This window comes from Macrobrachium nipponense, chromosome 21 (assembly GCF_015104395.2).
Source record: "Macrobrachium nipponense isolate FS-2020 chromosome 21, ASM1510439v2, whole genome shotgun sequence".
Taxonomy (NCBI): Eukaryota; Metazoa; Arthropoda; class Malacostraca; order Decapoda; family Palaemonidae; genus Macrobrachium; species Macrobrachium nipponense.
Genome location: NC_087212.1, coordinates 46050786 through 46075175, shown reverse-complemented (window position 1 = coordinate 46075175; position 24390 = coordinate 46050786). Strand labels below are relative to the sequence as shown.

The following is a 24390-nucleotide window of genomic DNA, read 5'->3' as shown; positions in this document are numbered from 1 at the left end:
GATTTATTATGTCGGTGTAATACTTCATGAGACCTTCCGAAATCCGGCGGTTGTTTACTGCTTGCTTCCTTCCGTTATGCTGAAGTTATACTCGTTTAACTCTCGTGTCAGATGAACGCGCTCAGTTCTGTAATCATATATCCATTAACCTGAAAACAGTGTGGTCAATACACTCAGACCTCGTTCCACGATCGTTGGAACCGTTTAAGCAGTGGCGCATGAACAATTTTCAAACATTGTTACCAATTAACAATGGTCTGCCAGTCTTTGTCTTGTGAGCAGAGTAAAAACAGTGGTAAACAACCTCATCTGGTACCACTGCTAGTTGTCAGATGTATTCCCATCCTTTCAACGCTTATGACGTCATCCTGCTTCAGCTATGATAGGGTAACAATGTTTGTCCGTCGGGTATTTTTCGACCGTGTTGACCCACCTATAAAAGCGGTCGCAAGGATGCCTGTCATGAAAAACTTATCTCATTTGGTTCATAAACTGGTATCGCACCACCAAGAACATGCGGTAATGTGTTTTTTCTCTACTATATATTTTTACTTGTACGTGCTTTTATCTGCATAATCTCTCTCTCTCTCTCTTTCTCTCTCTCTAACCAAGTTAGATGTAGTACTCATTATAAATTTCGATAATTTTTTCAGGTATTAAATACTCAGTTTGTTGGCAGTAGTTATTCAATACAATAGTTGATGTATACGATACACTAAAAATAACTGGAATAGCACCTGTGGCACGGCCTCTGAGTTGTGTATCAATCTGTGTGGGATGAAATTCTTCTTCATTCCAGTTCAAATCCTTAATGGGTAAGTCCACTGTATTCTGAGTTTTTTTTTTTCATTATCCTGATTCTAGTCCTGGTATTCGAGGTTATATATATATATATATATATATATATATATATATATATATATATATATTATATATATATATATATATATATATATATGTGTGTGTGTGTGTGTGTGTGTGTGTGTGTGTGTGTGTGTGTGTGTGTGTGTGTGTGAATCTTTCCTAGAGGGTAACCCCAAGGGTTTTCAGGGGTCGTTATCGAGGATTGATATTTCTTGGGGGTTATTCACTTTGTGATATTTACAGTATTTTGTTTTTACGGTAAACCCAAAGGGCTTGTACTAAACAGGTAGTAAGTGGCATAAAACTCTTGGGGATCACTATCTAGGAAAGATCCAAATATATATTATATGTTATATATATATATATATATATATATATATATATATATATATATATATATTATTTATTTTTCTTCAGGGAAAATTTCTGCCTGAAGCGTCATTATCCGTCCAATATTATCTAATCTCGGTGAAATGAAAACAAATTATCTTATCGTATGCGTTCATTGATTTTTAGAGATAGATATACGTATATACTTAAGTTAGGCGGGAAAGTGTACCATTGCTATTGACCTATTGATGCGAGTGTATACAGTCGAAGCCAATTTCCCCTCCAGTTATTGGTTCTCATTCGCGTCTCATTAACGTGGAGACCAGGTCACTTGTTGACGCAGAGCAGCAATTGTTTCCCAGCATCAGTGTGCTTTCTTGATTATCTCCGTTGCGAGATAAACATTCTAAGTAGAGTTTTAGAGGTTTATAGTATGGAATTTTTATATGTTCATTTACTTTACTGTCGGCGTTGTTACGAACCGTTGCGTAATGAGGCTCAATGGAAGATGCACTTTCAGGGAGTCATTGAACTTCTCATTCCCTTGCGGTTGACGGTTGAATGTTGTTTCGTTTCATCGCTGCACCTCAGTGGCGTGATCGGTATGGTCTTGGCCTGCCACCTCGGTGGCCGCGAGTTCGATTCTCAGACATTTCACTGAGGATTGATATTTCTTTGAGAGATGTGTATTTCGGAAGTCACGTAAAGCCGTTGGTCCCGTTGCTGAATAATCACTGGTTCCATGCAACGTAAAAACACCATACATACAAAACCTTTCATTACTGACTGAAGAAGTGTTGGTTTCAGAGTCATGACAGTTTTCCAGTAATGGCGATGACACCGAGTTTTTCATAAGGTATTTTTGGTTCTGAATTTTCCGATTAGCGTGATTTGGGTTTTGTTATTAACATTAATTTTGTGGCAAATATTTGCCTACGTTGAATACGGATGTACGAAAGAAGTCTCTATTAATTTTAAGTATTTTCAGGTCTAAGATATTTTCAAGAGCGAAAGGAAATTAAATGGTAGAATTTTATTTCCGTACCAGATTATTGTTACATACTTTTCTGTAAACAGTAATTCAGCCTACCAGCATTCAGTTATACATTCAATACCAGAATGATCATGAACATACGGTAAATTTTGAATGGTTGACTGTAGAAAACTTAGATATTTCTGAAGTAAGAGATTTTAGGAGGAGCAGACAATTTTTAGTTACAAGACCCCAACTTCGAAAGGAATACAATGCAATGGGCCTGGTACTACGTAGTGCTTGAAGCTCATTGTAACTGAAGGCGCTCATTGCCACACATCTGCACACACCTGATGAGTAATGACGAAAATCCTGGTGACAGGTGTGTTGGGAAGCACCGTTCGTAAATGTTGAAACTATAAAAATAACACCTGTGCAGGTGTAAGATAGCTCCAAAAGTGTCTCTCACGAGTGGCCTTCACTTTCATTTAAAATTCTTAATGATAATACCTTTTAGAATGGTCACAATTATGGGCAGCATATTGTAATATTTCGGATACTGTTTTTCATTGTATTTTGAGATTTCCAGCAATGGAATTCATGGTAGAGAAGTCTCTACTATAGAGCCTAACCTCAGAATTTGATCCCATTGATGTTACCTTCTTCAGATGTCAAGCTTCTTCATGTTTTGGTGTCAACTTTCCTTTGAAAACATATCGTTTAAAGTCGGTGCGTATGCCTTTGTTACACCAACAAAACTATGGAAAAGCTTTTTTAAAGATCGCATTAGCACTTGCTCTATGACCAAGTCTGGCCACAAACCAGCCCAATGTTTGTTTGTCCTGCGGATAACATGATAACCCTCGACAGCAAGTTTCTTATGCAGCCATGGATGTGTAATTGGCAAGTCGAGCATCTGTTGGAGGAACAAGCGAGCTGACTTTGCATAATTCAGATGTCCGGTGGCAGCAAATAAATTGAGCATCTTTTGTAAAGATACCAAGCTCAAGTTCCAGTCACCTTTACGGGCTGACAAAATATGTTGCCTCATTAATTTGACATACTGCATGTATTGCAACCATAATCTTGCTGTTCGCGATTTTTGTGACAGATGAGTGATCAATCTTTCCTTATAGGTTTCTAGCTTATCAAAGACAGTGTTGTCAAAAGTTGCTTCTCTTAAGTCTGTCATGTTGTTTTAATTTCTTCCACTTCTTCTTTGCTTAACTTGTTGATTCCATCTTCGTGACATAATTATCATCACCATCTGGCATTAACATTTGCTGTAACTTTATTGTGAGAGCACTTCCAGCTAAAATGTCCGCACGCACTGCTCATGATATGGATTTACCTTGAAGAATTTGTCTAATGGTATATTCCCCATAGACTGTTCGCAGCACAGTTTCAATGCCAGGGCTATCATCCATCAAGGAGCCAATGCTGCCAACAAAAGACATCCATGTGTGGAAACCTCCTAAATGTATCACAATATTCAAGGACTTCTCTATTGCAATGTCAGTTGCCTTAAGCCACAATGGCTGATCAAATGTTATAGATGGTGTTGTAACATTTGAGTGTTTACACTGATCAATCACAAAAGGCAGAGTAAAGTAGATGCATGTGTAGTTTGTTGGATTCAAGTTAATAATGGGCAGCAATGTTATTGTTGCCTTTTCTTGATTCCCTTCTTGAATCAGGTTTTGCATATAACCAGACCAGTTAGGTCTAAGGTTATCTTTTGTTGAATTTAAACTTGCAGCATGCCACAAAATTTCTGCATTCAGTGTTTCAGGTAAAACATAAGGGTATAAAAGTTCTATCGAAGGTTTGAATAAACTTCTGTCAAATTTTCTGCTCTGTGGGAAATCATAGGCAGTAATATGGACATCTGTTGCCTTGAGTATTAATTCCTTTACCCTCAGTAACTTATCAGGCCTTTTAATTCGTATCTCCTTGGTTACACTCTGACCACTCCCGACTGTTGAAGAAATGATGCCCATGCCATGAAAGCTTCCTCGGCCATCTAAAGTAGCTATATTGTGGTTAACGTTGTCTGCGATGAATTGTGTGAAGCTGTTTTCTGTTGATGTTTGCTTGATGATATCATTAAACGATAGTGAGGTAAGAGAAGCTTGTTTGAAACGAGGGGCTTCACAATAGGAAGCAGAAAATCCTAACTTGAACAATTCATCATTGAGCCACTTTGATCCATAAATGCAATCTACCTCAACACCCAGGGCAAATAAGATAGGTGGTATTATCATAGGAGAAGCTAACTTGACAATACATTATCCTATACATTCTTGCTTAAGTATGGACTTGGTAAAGCTAGCCATAAAAATTCTAAGGCTATCAAGAATCCATGGACTAGTTATTTCTTCTGTAGTTGGATATGATGGTGAGTCCTACTGTTTTTCCCGAATTTCCGCTCTGATTAAGTTTGCAGCAGCTTCAATGATCCTTCTACTTTCCTCTTGTATGTCATCTTTTCTCTCGGAATTTCTTATTTATAATGAAGCTGGCCTTATCTAGGAAATATATTAGTGTTTCTCTTCCAGATTGTTTAGAAAAGGATATGTGGCCACCATAATGGTCTTTCAATAGTTTTTTTAGATATCTAGAATCATATGCTTCATCATTATCTGAAAATTCTATAACCTTTTCTCTGAACGCTATTATTGAGTAGATGGAAGTTTCAGCTTCTAACCATTCACATGTTTTGTTAAAACTGTTCTTCATTCCTTCATCGACCTCTTAAACATTTTTGCTTATCAGGAAAGAGATTTTGAATCGTTTCAAATCGAAGCCGACAATTTCTATGATATCGAGCTTCTGCAGCAATAAAATTAATGCAATCAAGTCTAAAGCCCATTCATCACGCTCGTCAGTTTCAAGTCTAAATTTGCAAGCTTCCGAGGTTTTCTCTCGAAGTTGAATTGTCGAAGCAAGATGCCAATCCCGTCTCGATGGATTCTTTTTATCTATCTTGCAGGTTGAATTACATAAAAAACAATTAATTTTCCAGTCAAACAAACTTGTTGATCTCCTCTTTCTTCTTTGAGTCTTTTTCTGATTCTGTTGAAATTCTACGTTAATTGTTGAACCATTTCCTACAGTGTTCGTGAACCAAAACATCAAACCCTTCATTTTTACTGGTGAGCAGTTGCTGGGCGATTGTCTCTTCATTTCTTTGTTGGCTATATTCAATAAGACTAAGTAGTCCTTTTGCTTCTACTGGAACAATAGGAACAAATGACTTCTTACAAATTATGCACGACTTCATACCTGGGAAAAAAGGTATTTATAACATTTGTATGGAAAATTTCGAAAAAAATATCTGTATGATGCTTTAAACAAAAGCTGGTTTACTGAATTTATATTGGTCAGTCATATTTTAGGCAAACAACTCCATCTCGCAATTCTGGGATATATATATAAATATATATATATATATATATATATCTATATATATATATATATATATATATATATATATTATATGCTGAATAACACCCAAAGCTTCAAGATGGAAATTGTTGTCCTCTTAAGAGACATTTTAAAATTCGACATTTTCATTCCCTGGTTTAATATATGATTACCCAAGGCCTTTGCAGTTTCAATAAGATAGCATTATATAGGGGTAATATAAGATTAACTCTATACTATTACATAACGCAAAAAGACCATCTAATCCTTAAAAAATAAGATATTTATGTTATATTATATTATATTTTTTGGTCTCCCTACAAGAAAAATAGACCCATAAATTGCAAAATCTAATGGAATTTTTAATCTATTGGTCTAAAAAAGTCATTTAATTGAATATTAACTTAGTTACATCTAAAAAATAAGCAATGCTGAAGTTACCATTCAATCAAAATCTTTACGTATAAAGATGTTAACTTCAGCATCGAATTTTGTAAAATCTCAAGGATCTGGCCGGTGGGTTATTTTTTTCTGGAAATATGTACATATGAAAGAACACTTTAAAATTGACTCCAGCTTCATAGTAATTAGCTTCGGGTTCGACCCTCTATTGACCGGCCTATTTGGTTAATGAAGTGTTGAAAAAGTAGACCGTTGTTGATTATAATAAATGCTGTGATATCTTCGTATTTCCATTTAGATGTGTGGAATGCCCCCTCCCCTTCGCTATATTACAAAAACAGGCCATGAAAATGAATTAACGAACCTCAGAACGTTAAAAATAACATAACCACATTATATCTTTGCTCTTAAGTAGAAAGACTAAGGTAACTCATGATAATAAACTAGACCGATTGCTGGCTTTTCTTGCACCCAGATGGTGAGATTAAAACACCTAATAAATACCATTCGTATAAGATAAAGTAGTTAACTGGTATGGAAAAAATATGGCTGAGTTTAATGTGTTCATTCGAATTCAATTATGAATTCGAGTAGATGATGTCCATGTTCGGTGCGGTACTTCCAGCGTGACTCCTGGTTTCCAGGTTAAAGGAGAAAATAAGCGTCTGTCTATTTCTTTGGTGGCAGTACTCACGAAGTCATAAGTTTGATAAACTTATGCTTATTCTCTCATGCGCTCTGCACCCGGAGCAAAAGCAGACATACTTACTGTTGTGTCTGTCCAAGTTCTAAAACCTCGTATTTTATAAATTTCTCTTCGTTCTGTAGTATCACGTCTTGTCTCGCATTGTGCTTGAGCCAGAGAACGTGTATTTATGACGCGTCCCAGAACCCTAGGGAAGGGTCGGTGAGAACGATTATCCTCTCCAGTCCTTTAAAGATATGAATTAGAGCAGTGTCTCTTGCTTCATGACGGCTAAGATTTCTTAACCTTTTCTACATTTTAGACTTGTTATCATCTGAATAACAAATTTCTCTAGAAATTTCTGTATTCTGTTATCATGAACTTTATTTAGTAAGTCGTTGCCATTTTCGTATTGTTTCATATTTTGTTTATTGTTTAATATCAGCGTGTGACGTTTGGGAAAAGGAGAATTTCTGTGTCGTAGGTTTAGCGACGATTGTTTGCGCAATGGGAGATTTGTTACATCACGCCTGTTGCGCATGGTGTATGACTCCTTGAATTTCAGAGCTCCTCGAGTTGACCAATGTTCCCAGCGGTTTGTCATCTTTACATGACTCCGCATACAAAATTCTAACGCTTGCAATGAAGGTTTATCCAGACGGTTTGTGACCCAATGCTGCTTCTCCTTTGGTCTGTCGCAGGTTTCTAGCCATAGAATTGGTTGGGAGGAAGAGTTCCCGGCTTGTTAGTCCGTGGCGATGGTCACAGGGCTTATATGCCAGCAAGAACAGTACCCAGCTGAAATGGATGAAAATCAGTAATCGAAGTTCAGAAATGACGTTAAGGTAATGATGTCTCTTCTTCTCAGCTTAATCCCTAGACTCCTCTAGCTGTTTTTGTCACGAACTGCTCATTTCAGATAGCCGCGGGGGGAGGTTGGGGTATGGTTGGTGCCGTGGAATCGTGGTGGAATTCAGTCCAACTCAGTGCAGATCGCAAGCACGGATAAGTAGCCAAAACCAATTATGTAAAGATGTTAAGCGAATGAATAAGCGGCCTAATGTGTAAACAGACTAAAATGACTGAAAATAATGAAAATATAATCCTCTAAGTCATAAGTTTTTCATTTTATGAGTACAGCAATTTATTACCACATATTTATCCAAACTCGGGTTGTATTTTTGTCAGCATTGTCGCTGCTCAGTAAGTTTGGTGAATTGCTTAGTTTTTCTTCCTCAATATCTGTACGCCCTGAAATCTGAACAGAACTTTTCGAGTGAGTGAAACACAGGCTACCCGGATCTCATTTCCCCATTAATTGCAGTTTACTCTAATTACTTACTCCTGTTTCATGATGCCACAATGTTGCTGGAAACAACAATTTTGGAACCATGATTTGCATTACTGAAAAGGAAGGTAAGCTAAGGGGGGATTCTACCTCCATAATTGATTATAAAGACTTGTGTCGCATTCATTTTTACGTAGCTTGTTCCACTTGTAGTTAAACTCATCGAAGCTTGTTTAACACATTTCAGTGAAGAGAGGTTAGTACACTGATCAAGAATCTAATTATCTGAGAAAGGGGATTAAGAAAATAATGTAATATCAATTTTATTAAAAGAGCTTGATTGTATACACGTTACAGGAATTTTTATGAGAGAAAACAATACAGTAAATTCCCAGTTGATCTATGCATTATTAAAGTTCTATATACAGCTCTTATTCTCAGCTAGAAAATACAGTTAAATGACAAACCAAGTGACATTAAATCCGATAAATCGTCCCCATCACCTGAAAGAATATAGTATTTCGCATTGAAAGTTGAAGCTTAAAAAAATTAAGTAGTAGTAACGCTGTCTGTGTTTGTAGCCATTTTTACTGTCGGTAAATGTGCCAGCAAATTTACTTTAATCAGAAAATTTTGTTCTGTGTCTTTCTGATGCCTTTGGACTTTTGATAATGCTCTGTGGCGTATCACTCTTTGCAGAGGGAGTAGTCTTATTTGAAATACTGGCAGTGTTGCCTGCGCCAGAAATAGGCGTGCTAATTATACCAGAACTGGTTATGTTATTTACACTGGGCTAGTAGCATTACTTGCAACAGAACCATTCACATTTGTACCATTTATAGTAATGTTACTTGCACCAGAACCATTCGCATTTGTACCATTAATAGCAGTGTTACTTGCACCAGAACCATTCGCATTTGTACCATTAAAGAGCATGTTACTTGCACCAGAACCATTCCCATTTGTACCATTTATAGTAGCGTTACTTGCACCAGAACTATTCGCATTTGTACTATTAACAGTAGTGTTACTTGCACCAGAACTATTCGTATTTGTACCATTAATAGTAGTGTTACTTGCACCAGAACTATTCGTATTTGTACCATTAATAGTAATGTTACTTGCACCATAACTATTCGCATTTGTACCATTAATAGTAATGTTACTTGCACCAGAACTATTCGCATTTGTACCGTTTTAATAGTAATGGGGGTTTACTTTGCACCAGAACTATTCGCAATTTGTACCGTTAATAGTAAGTTACTTGCACCAGAACTATTCGCATTTGTACCTAATAGTATGTTACTGACCAGAACTATTCGCATTTGTACCGTTAATAGTAGTGTTACTTGCACCAGAACTATTCGCATTTGTACCATTAATAGTAATGTTACTTGCACCAGAACTATTCGCATTTGTACCGTTAATAGTAGTGTTACTTGCACCAGAACTATTCGCATTAGTACCATTAATAGTAATGTTACTTGCACCAGAACTATTCCCATTTGTACCATTAATAGTACTGTTACTTACACCAGAACTGTTTGCATTCGTACCATTAATAGTAATGTTACTTGCACCAGAACTATTCACATTTGTACCATTAATAGTAATGTTACTTGCACCAGAATTATTCGCATTTGTACCATTAATAGTAATGTTACTTGCACCAGAACTATTCACATTTGTACCATTAATAGTAATGTTACTTGCAACAGAACCACTCACATTCGTACCATTCATAGTAGTGTTACTCGCACCAGAAGTACTTACATTTGTACCATTAATAGTAATGTTACTTGCTCCAGGACCAGTCCCATTATGAATGCTAAGAATTGTCACATTACTTTGACCAGGGGTTGTTAAGTAACTTGGGCCAGGTCTGGTCACATTAACTGGGCCAGGTGTAGTCACATTCATTGTTAAATTGACAGACACGTTGCTTAAACCAACACCAGCTCCTGTTATGTTTGTGGATCCATTTGCGTTGCTTGAAGAAAATGAGCTGTTTAAGGCCGCATTTTGTGGAGGTACTTTACCTGAAAGGGTAACACAGATAATCATTTTAGAAAACTAGTTAAAAGCTCGTAGATTTTTTTTTCACAATATTTCGTTTACATCTTCTATTTTTCTCGTTACTTTGCAAGAAAAATCGTAAAGTATGGGTGAAACTATGGCTAAGAAAGAGAGGGTTTATCATATGAATTTATTGAAAGAATTAAAGGAAAATAATCCGGAAGATTATAGAAATTATTAAAGAATAACTGATGATGTCTTTGGAGACCTTTTATTTCTTATGTCTCCAAAAATAAAAAATAAATGATACAGTAATGTGGAAGTCTATACCTCCTGAGGAAAGGTTAATTGCAACATTAAGGTTCGTAGCAACGTTTCTTGGTCTTCTGTAAAGAGCATTATATAGTACATAGGACAAAACTGAAGACTACTACCGCGACGTGCAGCGGGCAAAACCGCAGAGTACCACCGCGAGGGCATAACTGCAGGCTACTACCGCGACGGGCATGACTGCAGACTATACACGGGGGGGTGGGGGGGGGGGGTGGGGGGGGGGTGCGCAAAACTGCAGACTACGACGCGAAGGGGGGGGGGGGCAAAACTGCAGACTATGACCACAGGGGCGGTAAAAGGGACGGGGGGGGGGGGGGGGGGGGGGGTGCAAGACTGCAGACTACAACCGTGAGGGGCTAAACTGCAGACTACGACCGCGGAGGGGAAAACTGCAGACTACGACCTTGGGGGGCAAAACTGCAGATACGACTGCGGGGGCGGTGGGGGGGCAAGACTGCAGACTACAACTGCGGGGGGCTAAACTGCAGACTACGACCGCGGGGGCAGGGGGTGGGGGCCAAGACTGCAGACTACAAGCGTGAGGGGCAAAACTGCAGACTACGACCTTGGGGGGCAAAACTGCAGACTACGACCGTGGAGGGGAAAACTGCAGACTACGACCTTGGGGGTCAAAACTGCAGACTACGACCGCAGTGGGGTTGGGGGGCCAAGACTGCAGACTATAACTGCGGAGGGGAAAACTGCAGATCACGACCTTGGGGACAAAACTGCAGACTACGACCTTGGTGGTCAACACTATAGACTACGATCGCATAGGGCAAAAACCGCCGGACTAGACCCTTGGGGGCAAAAACGCAGGACTATGGACCTTGGGGGCAAAACCAAGACTATGACCTTGGGGCAAAACTGAAGACTATGACCTTGGGAGGGCAAAACTCCAGACCTTAAAAAGGACCTTAACCTTGGGGCAAAACTCCAGACTAGACCTTGGAGGGCAAAAAACTCAGACTATGACCTTGGAGGGGAAAAACTTCAGACTAGACCTTGGAGGGGGAAAAACTGCAGACTATTGGGGAAAACCTTGGAAGAAGGAAAAAGGGGAAAACTGCCAGACTATGAATTGGAGGGGAAAACTTGCCAGGACTTACAAAACCACGGACCAAAAACTGCAGACTATGACCTTGGCAAAACACGCAGGGGAAAACTATGACCTTGGGAGCAGCATCCGAACTTAATTGGAGGGCAAAAACTTGCAAAACTGACAGACTATGACCTTGGGAGCAAGGGGGAAAACTCCAGACTATGACCTTGGGATGGGGCAAAACTCAGATATGACCTTGGCAAAACTGCAGACTAGGCCAAAACTGAAGACATTGACCTGGAGGGGCAAAAACTCAGACTATCGACCTGTGAGGGGAAAAACTGCAGACTACGACCTTGGGGGCAAAACTGCAAGATACGGACCAAAACGAGGCGGGAAAACTTCAGACTATGGGGACCTCGGGGGGCAGGGGGAAAACTGCAGACTACTGACCTTGGAGGGGGAAAACTCAGACTATGAAAAAAACCTTTTTTGGGGGGGAAAACAAAAACTGGGCAGACCCTAAAACGACCACGGAGGGGAAAACTTCAGACACGACTGGAGGGAAAACCTTCAGACTAGGGGACTGCAACTGCAGACTACGACCACGGAGGGGAAAACTGCAGACTATGACCTTGGGGGGCAAAACTGCAGACTACGACCACGGAGGTGGAAACGCAGGCCTATGACCTTGGAGGGGTAAAACTTGCAGTGACTCCGACACGGAGGGGAAAACTGCAGACTATGACCTTGGAGGGCAAAACTGCAGACTATGACCGCGGAGGGGAAAACTGCAGACTATGACCTTGGGGGGCAAAACTGCAGACTACGACCACGGAGGGGAAAACTGCAGACTACGACCTTGGAGGGGAAAACTGCAGACATATGGACCGCGGAGGGAAAACTGCAGATACGATCCACGGAGCGGGAAAAACTGCAAACTATGACCTTGGGTGGGAAAACTGCAGACTATGCACCGCGGAGGGGAAAAGTGCAGACACGACCACGGAGGGAAAACTCGAAGACTATGACCTTGGAGGGGAAAAACTGCAGGACTATGACCGCGGAGGGAAAAAAAAATGCAGACTCGGACCTTGGGGGGAAAAACTGCAGTACTAGGACCTTAGAGGGGAAAAACGCAGACTATGACCGCGGAGGGAAACTGCGTGACTATGACGAGGAGGAGGAAACTACAGATGACCATGGAGGGGGAACAACTGAAGACTATGACCTGAGGTGAAAACTGCAGACTAGACAACGGAGGGGAAACTGCAGACTAGACCACGGAGGGGAAAAACTGCAGACATGATTTTGCTTAGAGGGGAAAACTGCAGACTTGACGCGGAGGGAACACTGACAGACTACGACACACGGAGGGAAAACTGAAGACTATGACCTTAGAGGGGAAAAACGCAGACTATGACGCAGAGGGGGAAAACTGCAGACTACGACCCGGTCGGGGAGAAAACTGCAGACTAAGACCGAAGAGGGCCTAAAACATGCAGGACTTATGGACCCGGAGGGGAAAACTTGACAGACTATGACCTTGTGAGGGAAAACTGCAGGACTATGACCGCGGGGGAAAAACTGCAGACTAGACCAAGGAGGGGAAACTGCAGACTAGACCTTGGGGGGCAACACGCAGGACTATGACTGGGAAGGGGAAAACGCAGTACTTGACCTTGGAGGGCACAACTGCAGACTATGACCTTGGAGGGGAAAACGCAGGACTATGACCCTTAGAGGGGAGAAAACTGCAGACTACGGACCAACGGAGGGGAAAACTGCAGACTACGACCACGGAGGGGAAAACTGCAGACTATGACCTTGGAGGGGAAAACTGCAGACTATGACCGCGGAGGGGAAAACTGCAGACTACGACCTCGGAGGGGAAAACTGCAGACTATGACCTTGGAGGGGAAAACGCAGACTATGACCTTGGAGGGCAAAACTGCCAGACTATGACCTTTTGGATGGGCAAAACTGCAGACTACGACCACGGAGGGGAAACGCAGACTATGACCTTGGGGGGGCAAAACCTGAAGACTACCCGACCACGGAGGGGAAAACTGCAGACTATGGAACCCTTGGGGGGCAAAACACTGCAGGACTTACGGGACAAACGATGGGGGAAAACTGCAGACTCTGGACATTGGGGGCAAAACTGCAGACTACCGACAAAGGAGGGGAAAACTTCAGACGAGGACCTTGTAGAGGGAAAAACTGCAGACCTATTGGACCTTGGGGGGCAAAAATGGCAGAAACTTACGACCACGGAGGGGAGAACTGCGGACTATGACCACAGGGGCACAACGCAGACTACGACCACGAGGGAAAACCTGGCCAGGACTCTGGACCTTGAGGGCAAAACTGCAGACTACGACCACGGAGGGAAAACTGAGATATGCCTTGGAGGGGGGCAAAAAACTCCAGAAAACTACGGACCACGGAGGGGAAAAATGCGGGACTAGACCATGGAGGGCCAAAACTGCAGACTATGGGAAAACCTTGGAGGGGAAAATGCATACTATGACCTTGGAGGGCAAAACTGCAGACTCCTGGGGACACGAGAAGGGCAAAACTGCAGACTATGACCGTGGAGGGGAAAAACTGCCAGACATGGAACGGGCGGAGGGGAAAACTGCCAGACTACGACCTTGGAGGGAAAAATTGGCAGGGGGAAAACTATGACCTTGGAGGGGAAAACTGCAGACTAGGGAACCGCGGAGGGGAAAACTGGCAGACTCGGACAACGGAGGGGAAACTGCAGACCTATTGCTTGGAGGGAGGGGAAAACTGCAGGGACTAATGAACCCTTGGAGGGGCAAAAACTGCCAGGACCTAGGGACCGCGGAGGGGGAAAACTGCAGACGATGACCGCGGAGGGGAAAACTGCCAGGACCATGGACCGCGGGGAAGGGGAAAACTGCAGACTATGACCGTGGAGGGGGAAATTGGCAGGGGAAAAACTATGACCGCGGAGGGGAAAAGCAGGACTAGACCTTGGAGGGGACAACTGCTGACTATGACCTTGGAGGGGGAAACTGTAGACTATACCTTAGAGGGGAAAACTGCAGACTACGACCACGGAGGGGAAAACTGCAGACTACGACCGCAGAGGGCAAAACGGCAGACTTAACGACCCAACGGAGGGGAGAACTGCAGACTATGACCACAGAGGGCAAAACTGCAGACTACGACCACGGAGGGGAAAACTGCAGACTATGACCTTGGAGGGCAAAACTGCAGACTACGACCTGGGGGGGCAAAAGGGGCAAAACTGCAGACTTATGAAAGGTAAGCAATAAAATATGTCAAAATAGGTGGGTCAACCCAGTTGTCCTGCTAGTCCATTCCCCCACCCACACAAACACCGACAACAGAGGGGGTGGGGGATAATGGCAGGCTTGGCTAGACGGACCTGTCCGGTTAAACACGTTGAAAAGATCAGTGGACTGGCTAGTCTTTCCAGTTTTATCATTTTTACTCCCTCATACACGATAAAGATTGGCCATTTCATGCCAGTCTCGGTAAAATCAGCGTGTCAGTCCTTTACGTGTAATGAAAAATGACTAAAGTGTGACAGAATGATCCAAAATAAAACTAATGCAATTCTGCCTACCTGGTATACAGCAGTCACAATTAGAACCGTCACAGCTATCGACGATGAGTAACCCAGGACAAGAAGAGTTTGTAGTTCCAACTCTGCTGACACAGTACCCTCCTTCTCTCTGGCACATCTCGCTCATTTTGCATGGCTTGATGCAGCAGATGCAATTTCCACTCTGGCAACCCTTTTCGATCTTCCGGTCATTTTCCTTGCAGTTATTCTTGCATTTTCCATTGTAACTTTTGCATTCGTCAGTCTCCAAGCCCGTGCAGTCTGTGAATGGAATGGAAAGTCCTAAGTGGGGACCATAATAAGGAGCGAATGGCTCAGATTCCTTCTCTTTGCTTTTATTGAGGTTCATTTTTCTTCTGTCCCTCCCTCACCTTGTCCATAAAATGTCCTGAATGCGTCTTCCTGACATCTAAATAGCATCTCTGGGATGTGCAAAGCACTTTATTTTACTCCTCTTAAACTAATCTGGTGAGACATTATTACAGACTAAAAATTTCACAATAATCAGATACGAGACCGCAAAACTAACGAAAAGACAAGTTGATAAAGGAACCTCAAAAATGCTACTGAGTTCTTAAGTTTCTAAGAAGAAAATGAAATTGATTGAAAAATTCAGACTACATTTTTATTAACTATAATATTAAACGATGATATCCACTCAATCAATCAATATGACACAATTACATCTTATGAAATCTTAAACGTTTTCAGTCTCATATTACACATCCAAATCTGTAATTTATGTAAGATTGGAATACATATCCGAACTGATTTGAAAGGCCTGTTAGTTTCATAAGAATAACCCATTGTCTGAACCAGCTTAATCGTAAAGTACAGAGAGTCAGAAAGATAAAAATCAGCATTTAGCCAGACCCATCAAATAGGGAAAATCCTAATGAACTGATTTCGGATTGCGAAAGGCTTCCGTGAAATAGTAAGACCGTAGCACTCCATTATCACACTGATTGTTCATACAGAGAAAAAGACCAGTAAAGCATTAAAGTGAGGTGCCATGAGAAAGCCCCTTCCACACTATGGGCAAATGCACGGCGGGCAGACACTGTTACCAATTTTGTGGGTGGATGGCGATCACGAGTGTGATCCAAGTCATAGGTTCGCTTGCCTGTGCCTACTGCCTGCCTTGGACTGTTTGATCTGGTAGCAATGTTTAAAAGCGAGAGAATTACGGGCAAATCCGAGTTCCCGTCGTGTCTTTCCCCCCTCATGTGGAAGGGGCAGGTGTCTTCTCTCCCCTTTCATCTGGAGTAAGGTCTTCTAAACTCACCAAAGTAACAGCATTTACAGTGTTTTCCAGCACATGCAGTTGGCTTTAATGAAAGGGTGCATTCTTCATCTTTTATAACGCAAACACCATTCCGTTTGGTGCAGAATTCTCTTGCTGTGCAAGGAGGATCTGTTAAAAACATAGAATTCACAAAAAAGTAAAAATGATCATTAAAATCCACTGTCAAGTTCTGGATATAGTGAATTTGAGAGGTACTTGAGCTCATAAAATCGGTCTAAATGCTTCAAAATTGTAGCTTTACAAGAGAACTTTGGAAATTAGACTGTAAATGGAAGGTAGTAAAAATAATCGGATTTTTGTAATTGTTCTCTTAAGGTTATCAAGATGTCTTGTCAAGTTTTCTGGCAGCAAATCAGCCCAACAAAGCACTCCAGGCTTAAGAAGATAGAGGGTTGTTAAGAGTTCAGTTGTAAACAGTGCAAAATTTGTTTTTAGTCCTTTTTCCATACATATTTGCAGCTGGCAATGACTAACCCATTAAAAATCTGAACCATGATCAACATAAGAAGATTGAAGTGTTTGTCTGGAATCACTTGACAAGAAAACACGATAATTTAAAGGACAGTTTCCAAAACTTTCTTCGAAAATTATAATTTCAAAACATTCAGATTTCTAAGAGGGCTGAGCAGGCTCTCCAAAACGCAGTATTCAATTTGATTGTACCATTTACTTGGTAACAAAATGGGGGAGACCAATCATCCCTGCCAGAGAAAGGGTAGTGATAATTAACTGAGTTACGGTAGTAATATTCCTCTAAAATTTTCTTTTTCGGTTAGTTATTGTCAATTATATTTCTCTGTGATTATGGGCGAAGAGGTAATTTTCCTGAATTTGTTTCCTGATTGGACTTGTGCATGCTGAAGTGAGGGAGTTCTCACATGGAACGCAGCATCGGCAGTCTTCTCCGTTCTTACAACCACCTTTCCTCAGTATGCCGTCGCATTCTGCTTCCGTGGTGACACATTTCCCTTTGTCTGTAATGCAACTCGGACGTGGTTCACAAGGCACGTCCTCTGCAAGGAACAAGCAGGGAATATAATGAGAAAATGACTTCAGTGGAGTTTTCAGTTAGTTCTCGTTTCCTTCATGGTATAAGTACGCAGTTTAGCACGTTAAAGGTGGCTTTCACCATATCCAGACCAACTAAAGTGCAAAAGAATTTGTCTTCTTACTTGATGTACAGCATCTGCATCCTGTGCCTCTACATCCTCCAGTCCAGACTCTCCCATTGCATTCTGCCTTATCTAGAACACAGCTTCCTTTTTTCTCTCTGCATGATCTCCAGGGTTTGCAGCTCTGCCTCGTGCCCTGCTGGGCTGCCTCTCTTTGTTTATCTGGATGTGATAATGAACATTAGATTGAAGGGTCATTGCTATTTGTTTACATGAGTCTTCTTTCATATTTGTGCTATTTATTTGTTTAAGATCTGCCCTTATTCTCAGTCGCTGTACTTTGTGAATGACATTGCTCTGCACATTAGTTCTACAGCTTGCGTTGCCGTGTTGTCAGTATGCCTGGAAAAATATTTAAGTAGGCAAACATCTAATGTGATTGGGCTAGATTTTCAAGTACCTTTGGAAATATGCCTTTCATTTCTAAGATACTTTGGAATGTGGTCAGCAGCCACTTACAATAATTCACATGGATAGCCTAAATATTAAATAATAAACTGACACTGATCTTACAGAACATTAATAAGAATGAATATTAAAAACATACTTCACAAACTCAATGGAATTATTCACATCGACATGGTAGGAACAAATTTGTTGCAAGACATGGTTTGCAATAGTCGTGGTTTTTGGATCTTTTCGGTGATAGTTGGCGCTTCGGCTGTCAAGTAACTTGGTGAGGCTTTTGATATTTATATATACATACATACAGGTATCAATGATGTAATTGGCAACATTAACAATCACTAGGATTTCCCTGTGGGAGATACTAATTACACAGGAGATGGGAAACAGGTATTTTTCTTAGGTGTTACTGTAATACAGCTACACAACAAAAGCCGTCATTCACTTTAAGCTTGATAATGGCCTGTCCATACTAGCAGGCATGCCTGTCGGGCACTTCCAGCTGTTTATATTTTCTCTCACTTCTGAAGCAGTATTACCAGACAATCGTACTGGCTCCATACTTGGTTAGTCAGTATAGTGGAACGGGTTATGGGAACAGTGCTTGCCTGTCGGGCAGTGCCCACTAGTGTGGACAGAGCCTAAGAATAACAGAGATGGCAGTACTATGGCAGTGCACACAGATGCAGATGACACTGTGCCTAAAGGCTTTGTCAGAACTTGCTCAATTATAATCTGAGTGGAAAGCAACTTGATATTAAAAGAGGAGCAGGGAGAAGGTGAAAATTGAACGCTGCCAGTTTGATGTATACAACGTTTTTTGAGCACCCTTGCCTGTCAGGGCATCGTTGCCATTGAAAAGGCGTCAGCAAACTCGTATACCAAAAGATCATAAAAGTTACCTACAGCTTGTACCCTGTAGGAGGGTAGTACCATCTGCTCACTTCATTCGGTGCACTATAGGCATTACTTAAGGTTTTTTGCAACGTCCCTTCAGCCCCTAGCTGCTACCCTTTCATTCCTTTTACTGAACCTTTGTTCATATTGTCTACCTTCCATCTTGTTATAAACCCTCTCCAAAAAATTGTTTCCTAGTGCAACTGAGAGGTTTTCCTCCTGTTATGTCTTTCAAGCCTTTTTACTGTCAATTTCCGATTCAGCGCTGAATGGCCTCATAGGTTCCAGCGCATGGCCTTTGGCCAAAATTCTATATTCTATTCTATCTACCTTTGTATAAGTTATCACCTCCAAGGGGGGATGTGACCAAATGGATGCTTGCGAACAATGTCACATGCAAAGGAGGTTTAAGTGAGTACTTCTTCTCTACTGATCAGCAGAGTAAAACTTTACCTGTCTTCGTGTCCCTAAGATCAAATGTAATGATCCAATGAGCATTACATGCCTTGCCAAGGGCATAAAAAATTGATCTGTTACCTGACGTTAGAGAGAATTTTTGTTTATGCATTTTCCTCCCTCGTTTGGAAAGCGGGGACACCTCGTATTAGTTAAATATTTCTCTCTAGAGTTCCAGATTCTGGAAAGTTTTGTGACATTCCATATGCACCGAATTTTTGGGCATGCGGACTGATATTGGAAAATTTCATTAAGATTACTCAGTATAGTATGAACACCATATAACAGACGTGATATAACTAACTCCTTGCTCTTCATTACAAGCTTCATTGCCAGAAAAGAACATGATTTAGTTTTCATCTTAATGAACATTTTCTGGTGTTGCTAGCTATTCACTCCATTTGAAAATGACTTCCGACTCTACTCGTGTACTTCATTCTGGTCACTCCTGCGGCTCCCATTCATGTTCCTCATTTGAATATTAGCTGCGCCTTTCTTTCATTTACGTCATATTGCACCTGTGGCCTCCAATCATGTAACCCATCTGAATATTTCCGGCACGCTTCCATTCAGTTTTCTTGTTTTGGGGTGCACAAGAGGGTTTCAGTCATTGAAATCATCTAAACATTACCTGTCCACCTCATTTTGGCTGCTACAGTGAATTTCATTCATTACCCCTTTTTTGGATTGTACTTGCGCTTTCGTTTACGTAACCAATATTAAATTTGCCTTCAGCATTCATTCCCTTGCATTATTTTTGGCTTGGCTTTGTCTCTCAGTCTTTTAGCTCATTATTTTGAACATTGCATGCACTTTCATTTACTTTCATCATCTTCCCTTACGTTTGTAACCTCCATTTAGTACCCATTTGAACATTACATGTGGCGTCCTATTGCTCCCAGCAGACTACTATATTGGGCTGTGCGTGTGGCTAACATTCATTTAGCCCATTCAGGCATACCTGCAACTTCCATTCATGTGCCTCATTTTGTGATACACTTATAGCGTCCTTTCCTTTTGCTCTTTTCATCATTAGATACAGCTTTCGTTCATTTACTTCATTTTTCTGTGTACGTATTTGCAAATACTGCTTATCAAATTCTTTTAAACGTGACCTGTAGTTTCTGGTCATAACACATATCATATCGTTCACCTCACTGCGTTTATACCCCTGGCTTCTTTTTATTTATGTCATTTTGAAAATGACCCCTAGCTTTATTCATTTATTTCAATTTTCTGCACTTTTGTGGCTTTTATTAAACTAAATTCAAGGTGAACCATTGGGTTGCATTTAATTAACTCATTTGAACACAGCTCTCGGGGCTTCCATTCATTGAACCATTTTAACACGACATCTTTCCATTCACTTCATTTTGGGGTACATCTCCGGCTCCTATTCATTTACCCCAGTGGTTTCCAACCTTTTCTAATTCTGGCCCCCCTCCATTGAATGGGACATTCTCTGCGCCCCCCCCCCCCTTCCTTAAATACTGTAATTTACCGGCATAGTCGGCACATGTCAATAAATCACAATATTGTATATATATATATATATATATATATATTAATATATATATATATATGTATATATATATATATATATATATATATATATATAAAGTATATATATATAATATATATATAGTAATTCCTTAATAGAGAATTTGAAATAGTTTATATATTTAAACAACTAAATTTCATATTTATATCTGAAATATTTTCTCAGTATTTTGAAATTCCGAATTCCATCATAATTAGAAGTTTTCAGATATAATTATTCCCTTCATCAAGCATTGGGGCCCCCTGGCAGCCCTTCAAGCGCACACAAAAAGGGGAGCGAGCCCCACAGGTTGGAAACCACTGATTTACCCAGTTGTGCAAAAAACCTACGCCATTAATTTAACCTAGTTCAGGGTCCTTTGATATATTATATAGCTCATCAGTTTAGAGTATCGGAGGCTATCTGCGATTTACTTTGCATCCGAAAAACTTGGAAAATGTCTCCCCCTTACCTTTTTTGGGACGATTCTTAGGGCAGCACTTGCAAACGTTTCCACAACACAGGCCAGGGAGAAAGGTCCTCTTGCACTGTTTTCTACAAGTTCCTTTGGCTCTTCTGCACTCCTTCGTTGTCGAACATTTCCCGCGTTTTTTTCCCTTTGTTGCACATTTGGACTTTTTCTTCCTGTCTTTGTTATTTTTCTTTTTCTTCTGTTTTGGTTTCTGTTTCTTCTTTCGACCGTTTTGTCTCCTGTCTTTGGATGTCTTCCTTCCTTTGTTACCTTTTCTTGAAGGCCCTTTCTTTTTGCGGCCCTTTCCCACTTGCTTTTGATTAGTTTTCTTCTTTTTCTTTCCTTTATTTTTCTTCTTCCTCCTTTTATCGTTGCCTTTGCCTTTAGGGCTCTTCTTTTTGCTGCTGCTTTTATTTTTCTTTTTATTTTGTTCTTTACTTGTCTTATTTTTCGTCTCCTTCTTTGCTCTATCAACTTTGCTTGGTGGCCTTCTCCTTTTGCGACTGTTTTCCATTCTTAATTTATTTGTATTGCTGTTTCCTTTCTTACCATCATATTTCACCTTTCCTTCGTTGCCTTTCATCTCTGATCTTCGTTGTTTTGATGTCCTCGCATTTTTGTATTTCTCATCTTTCCCCATCTTCATTAGACTTTGCTTCCATCCTGAAAAGGTAAAAAAATGATTTCTCTCTCTCTCTCTCTCTCTCTCTCTCTCTCTCTCTCTCTCTTCCAGCTTTTCTGTGTATGGCAGTACTGAATATCTAATAAATTTATTGACTAATTGTCTGTAGAAATCAGACACATAAAGGTCCCTAAAAATAGCTTATGATAGAAAAGAGAGAGAGAGAGAGAGAGAGAGAGGAGAGAGAGAGAGAGAGAGAGGCAGTATAGAGTGTACTGAGGCTGTATGGTAAAGAAGGCAAGTTTTTGAAAGTGGAGGTGTATTAGGTATAAGTATCAGTGGAGTACTGGAAATCTTTTTTTTTTTTGGCGAAAGGGGAGGGGCGGACTTATCGATCATTATTTAGTTATTTGCTTCTTTTATTTTTTATGGGTTTAGGCAAGATAAAGATCCCTTTAGGTATTAGTATCAGTGGAGTACTGGTAATCATTTTTCTTTCATTGAGAAAGGGGGGACTTGCCGATCAATACTTATCTATTTACGTATTTTATTTTTTATGGGTTTAGGCAAGTTAAAGATCCCTTTTTGACCCGTCATCGCTACTGTAAAACCCGAATGATTTTCACATTTACCTTTCTTACAGCAAACATGAGAGCTTCGACCAAACTGCGGACAATTTGCTTTCTTGATCATGTTGCAATTGGCAACCCGAGCCAGCACGCACACCCCTCCATGATAACGACATTCCCGGGGCGACTTTGAGAAATCTGCGAGGTTGGGCGTCTGGAATGAAATCAAAGGAGACATTAGATGGGAAAATGTGGGAGTTATTGTTGTTATTATGTGTAAATGAAGAAAGACATTTCAAAGTGAATCTAGGGTGAAAGGCTATGCAGACTAAGTCAGTGAGTAGCATCTTCCAATTGAAACGATAAACAAACGGTTAAACATGAATACTCAGAACATGAGTACTCAAATGGCCGCTGGGTTGGCAATTAACCAGCCTTACCCATCCTATAGTAGATTCGCATCAACCGTGCATCTAGTGTCTAGGCCAGTCCCTTAAGACGGCCCTGATTGGCTGATGATAAGCCAATTACAGGGCTGGAAACTCAGGCTCTCTAGAGAGTTCACATAGGCAGGATGTATGTTCCACCTCTCCTGAGGGATACTTTTGAAGGACGTATCTCTCAGGCGAGGGGGAACATACATCCTGCCTATGTGAACTCTCTCGAGAGACTGAGAGTTTCCAAGCCTGTGATTGGCTTATCAAAAGCCAATCAGGGCCGTCGTAAGGGACGGGTCTAGACATCAGATGCACGATTGATGTGAATCTAAGATGGTATCTACTTCACGAGTATGAGAACAGTATGCCTGAGGAGAATAGAGCAGGCAGATATAAACATAGACGTTGACGATACCAGTTGATCGAAGGAATTCTTCCAAGTCTTAACAATCTAGACAATCTACATGTCAAAAGGCGCAGTTTGGTGACATATTCTTACAACAGGATATTACTGGAAGGAACTGCATCATAAAGTCAACTTGAGTAAGTCACGGATATGGCTCTGGGTTCCCTGCTCACAAGTATTAACAACAGTGGATTTGAGACATGAAGTAAAATTCGGTATCTGGCGTTAACAGTAGAAATTCACCCGGGAAATTTTACGATTTTACGAAAATAACCGTAATGGTATGGTGGAGAGAGAGAGAGAGAGAGAGAGAGAGAGAGAGAGAGAGAGAGAGAGAGAGAGGATAACTGGAAGATGAGGAACGAAGAATCCTGAAGGATTGAAGCTCAGGCATAATCATGGATAGAAGAGATGCACAACGGAACACATTGCACACCACCTATAAACATAATGAAATAGATGTTGCATTGTCAGCAGTGATATAGGGCAAATATATATAATAAATAGAAAGAAATGAGTTTAGGAGTTCAGTGAAGTCGTAAGCCTTATTAATTTGCCTGACAAAACCTACGCCGGACGGTTGGCTGTTTGTACACACCCAGAACTGTGTCAAAAGATACTCCGAAGTTCTAGAGTGACGATGATCGGTAAGGTGGGAAAGAAGGTTCTTTGTAAGTTCTTCCTGTGGAATCCTTATGTCGAAGAAAGCGAGAACCGGGTAAAGCTAATGTTTCACCAATAGTGGAATTTAAGGTAGCATGTGTTTGCCCAGGGAGTATGAGCACACTTGTTGTACCAGAACCCAACGCCCACAAAGCGAGAAGCAAATACTACCATCAGTATCCCACATGGATCGTATGTAATTCTCTCTCTCTCCCTCTCAGTGCTAAGCACTGCGTAGCAAATACCGTCAGAGAGAGAAAAAAAATCAGTCTGTCGTAATAGTGATGACGCGAAATATAGTAAAGCTTATATCCACACAAGTGTTTTCATTTAGTTCAGGGACGGTTGCATAATTATTAGACCTGCGAAATTGCAAAGTTTCTCCACATGTTTTCTTAATACTTTCTCCGTGGTGCAGTTAACTTTTTTTTGCACTTTTTTCATAGTTGTAAATACCAAATAAA

The 24390-nt window shown here is 40.8% G+C and overlaps 1 protein-coding gene across 1 annotated transcript in view; it reads right to left on the bottom strand.

Moving 5' to 3' along the window:
• Window positions 1-8751: 8751 nt before the first annotated feature.
• Window positions 8752-24390, bottom strand: part of LOC135197470 (uncharacterized) — a 31691-nt gene continuing 16052 nt past the window's right edge. The window contains exons 2-8 of the mRNA XM_064224536.1: window positions 22484-22634; window positions 21230-21892; window positions 17460-17621; window positions 17166-17300; window positions 16267-16395; window positions 9275-10007; window positions 8752-9100 (exon numbers count right to left, since the gene is read on the bottom strand). Of these exons, the coding sequence (XP_064080606.1) occupies window positions 8752-9100; window positions 9275-10007; window positions 16267-16395; window positions 17166-17300; window positions 17460-17621; window positions 21230-21892; window positions 22484-22634 (2322 nt within the window). The remainder of the gene's footprint in view (window positions 9101-9274; window positions 10008-16266; window positions 16396-17165; window positions 17301-17459; window positions 17622-21229; window positions 21893-22483; window positions 22635-24390) is intronic.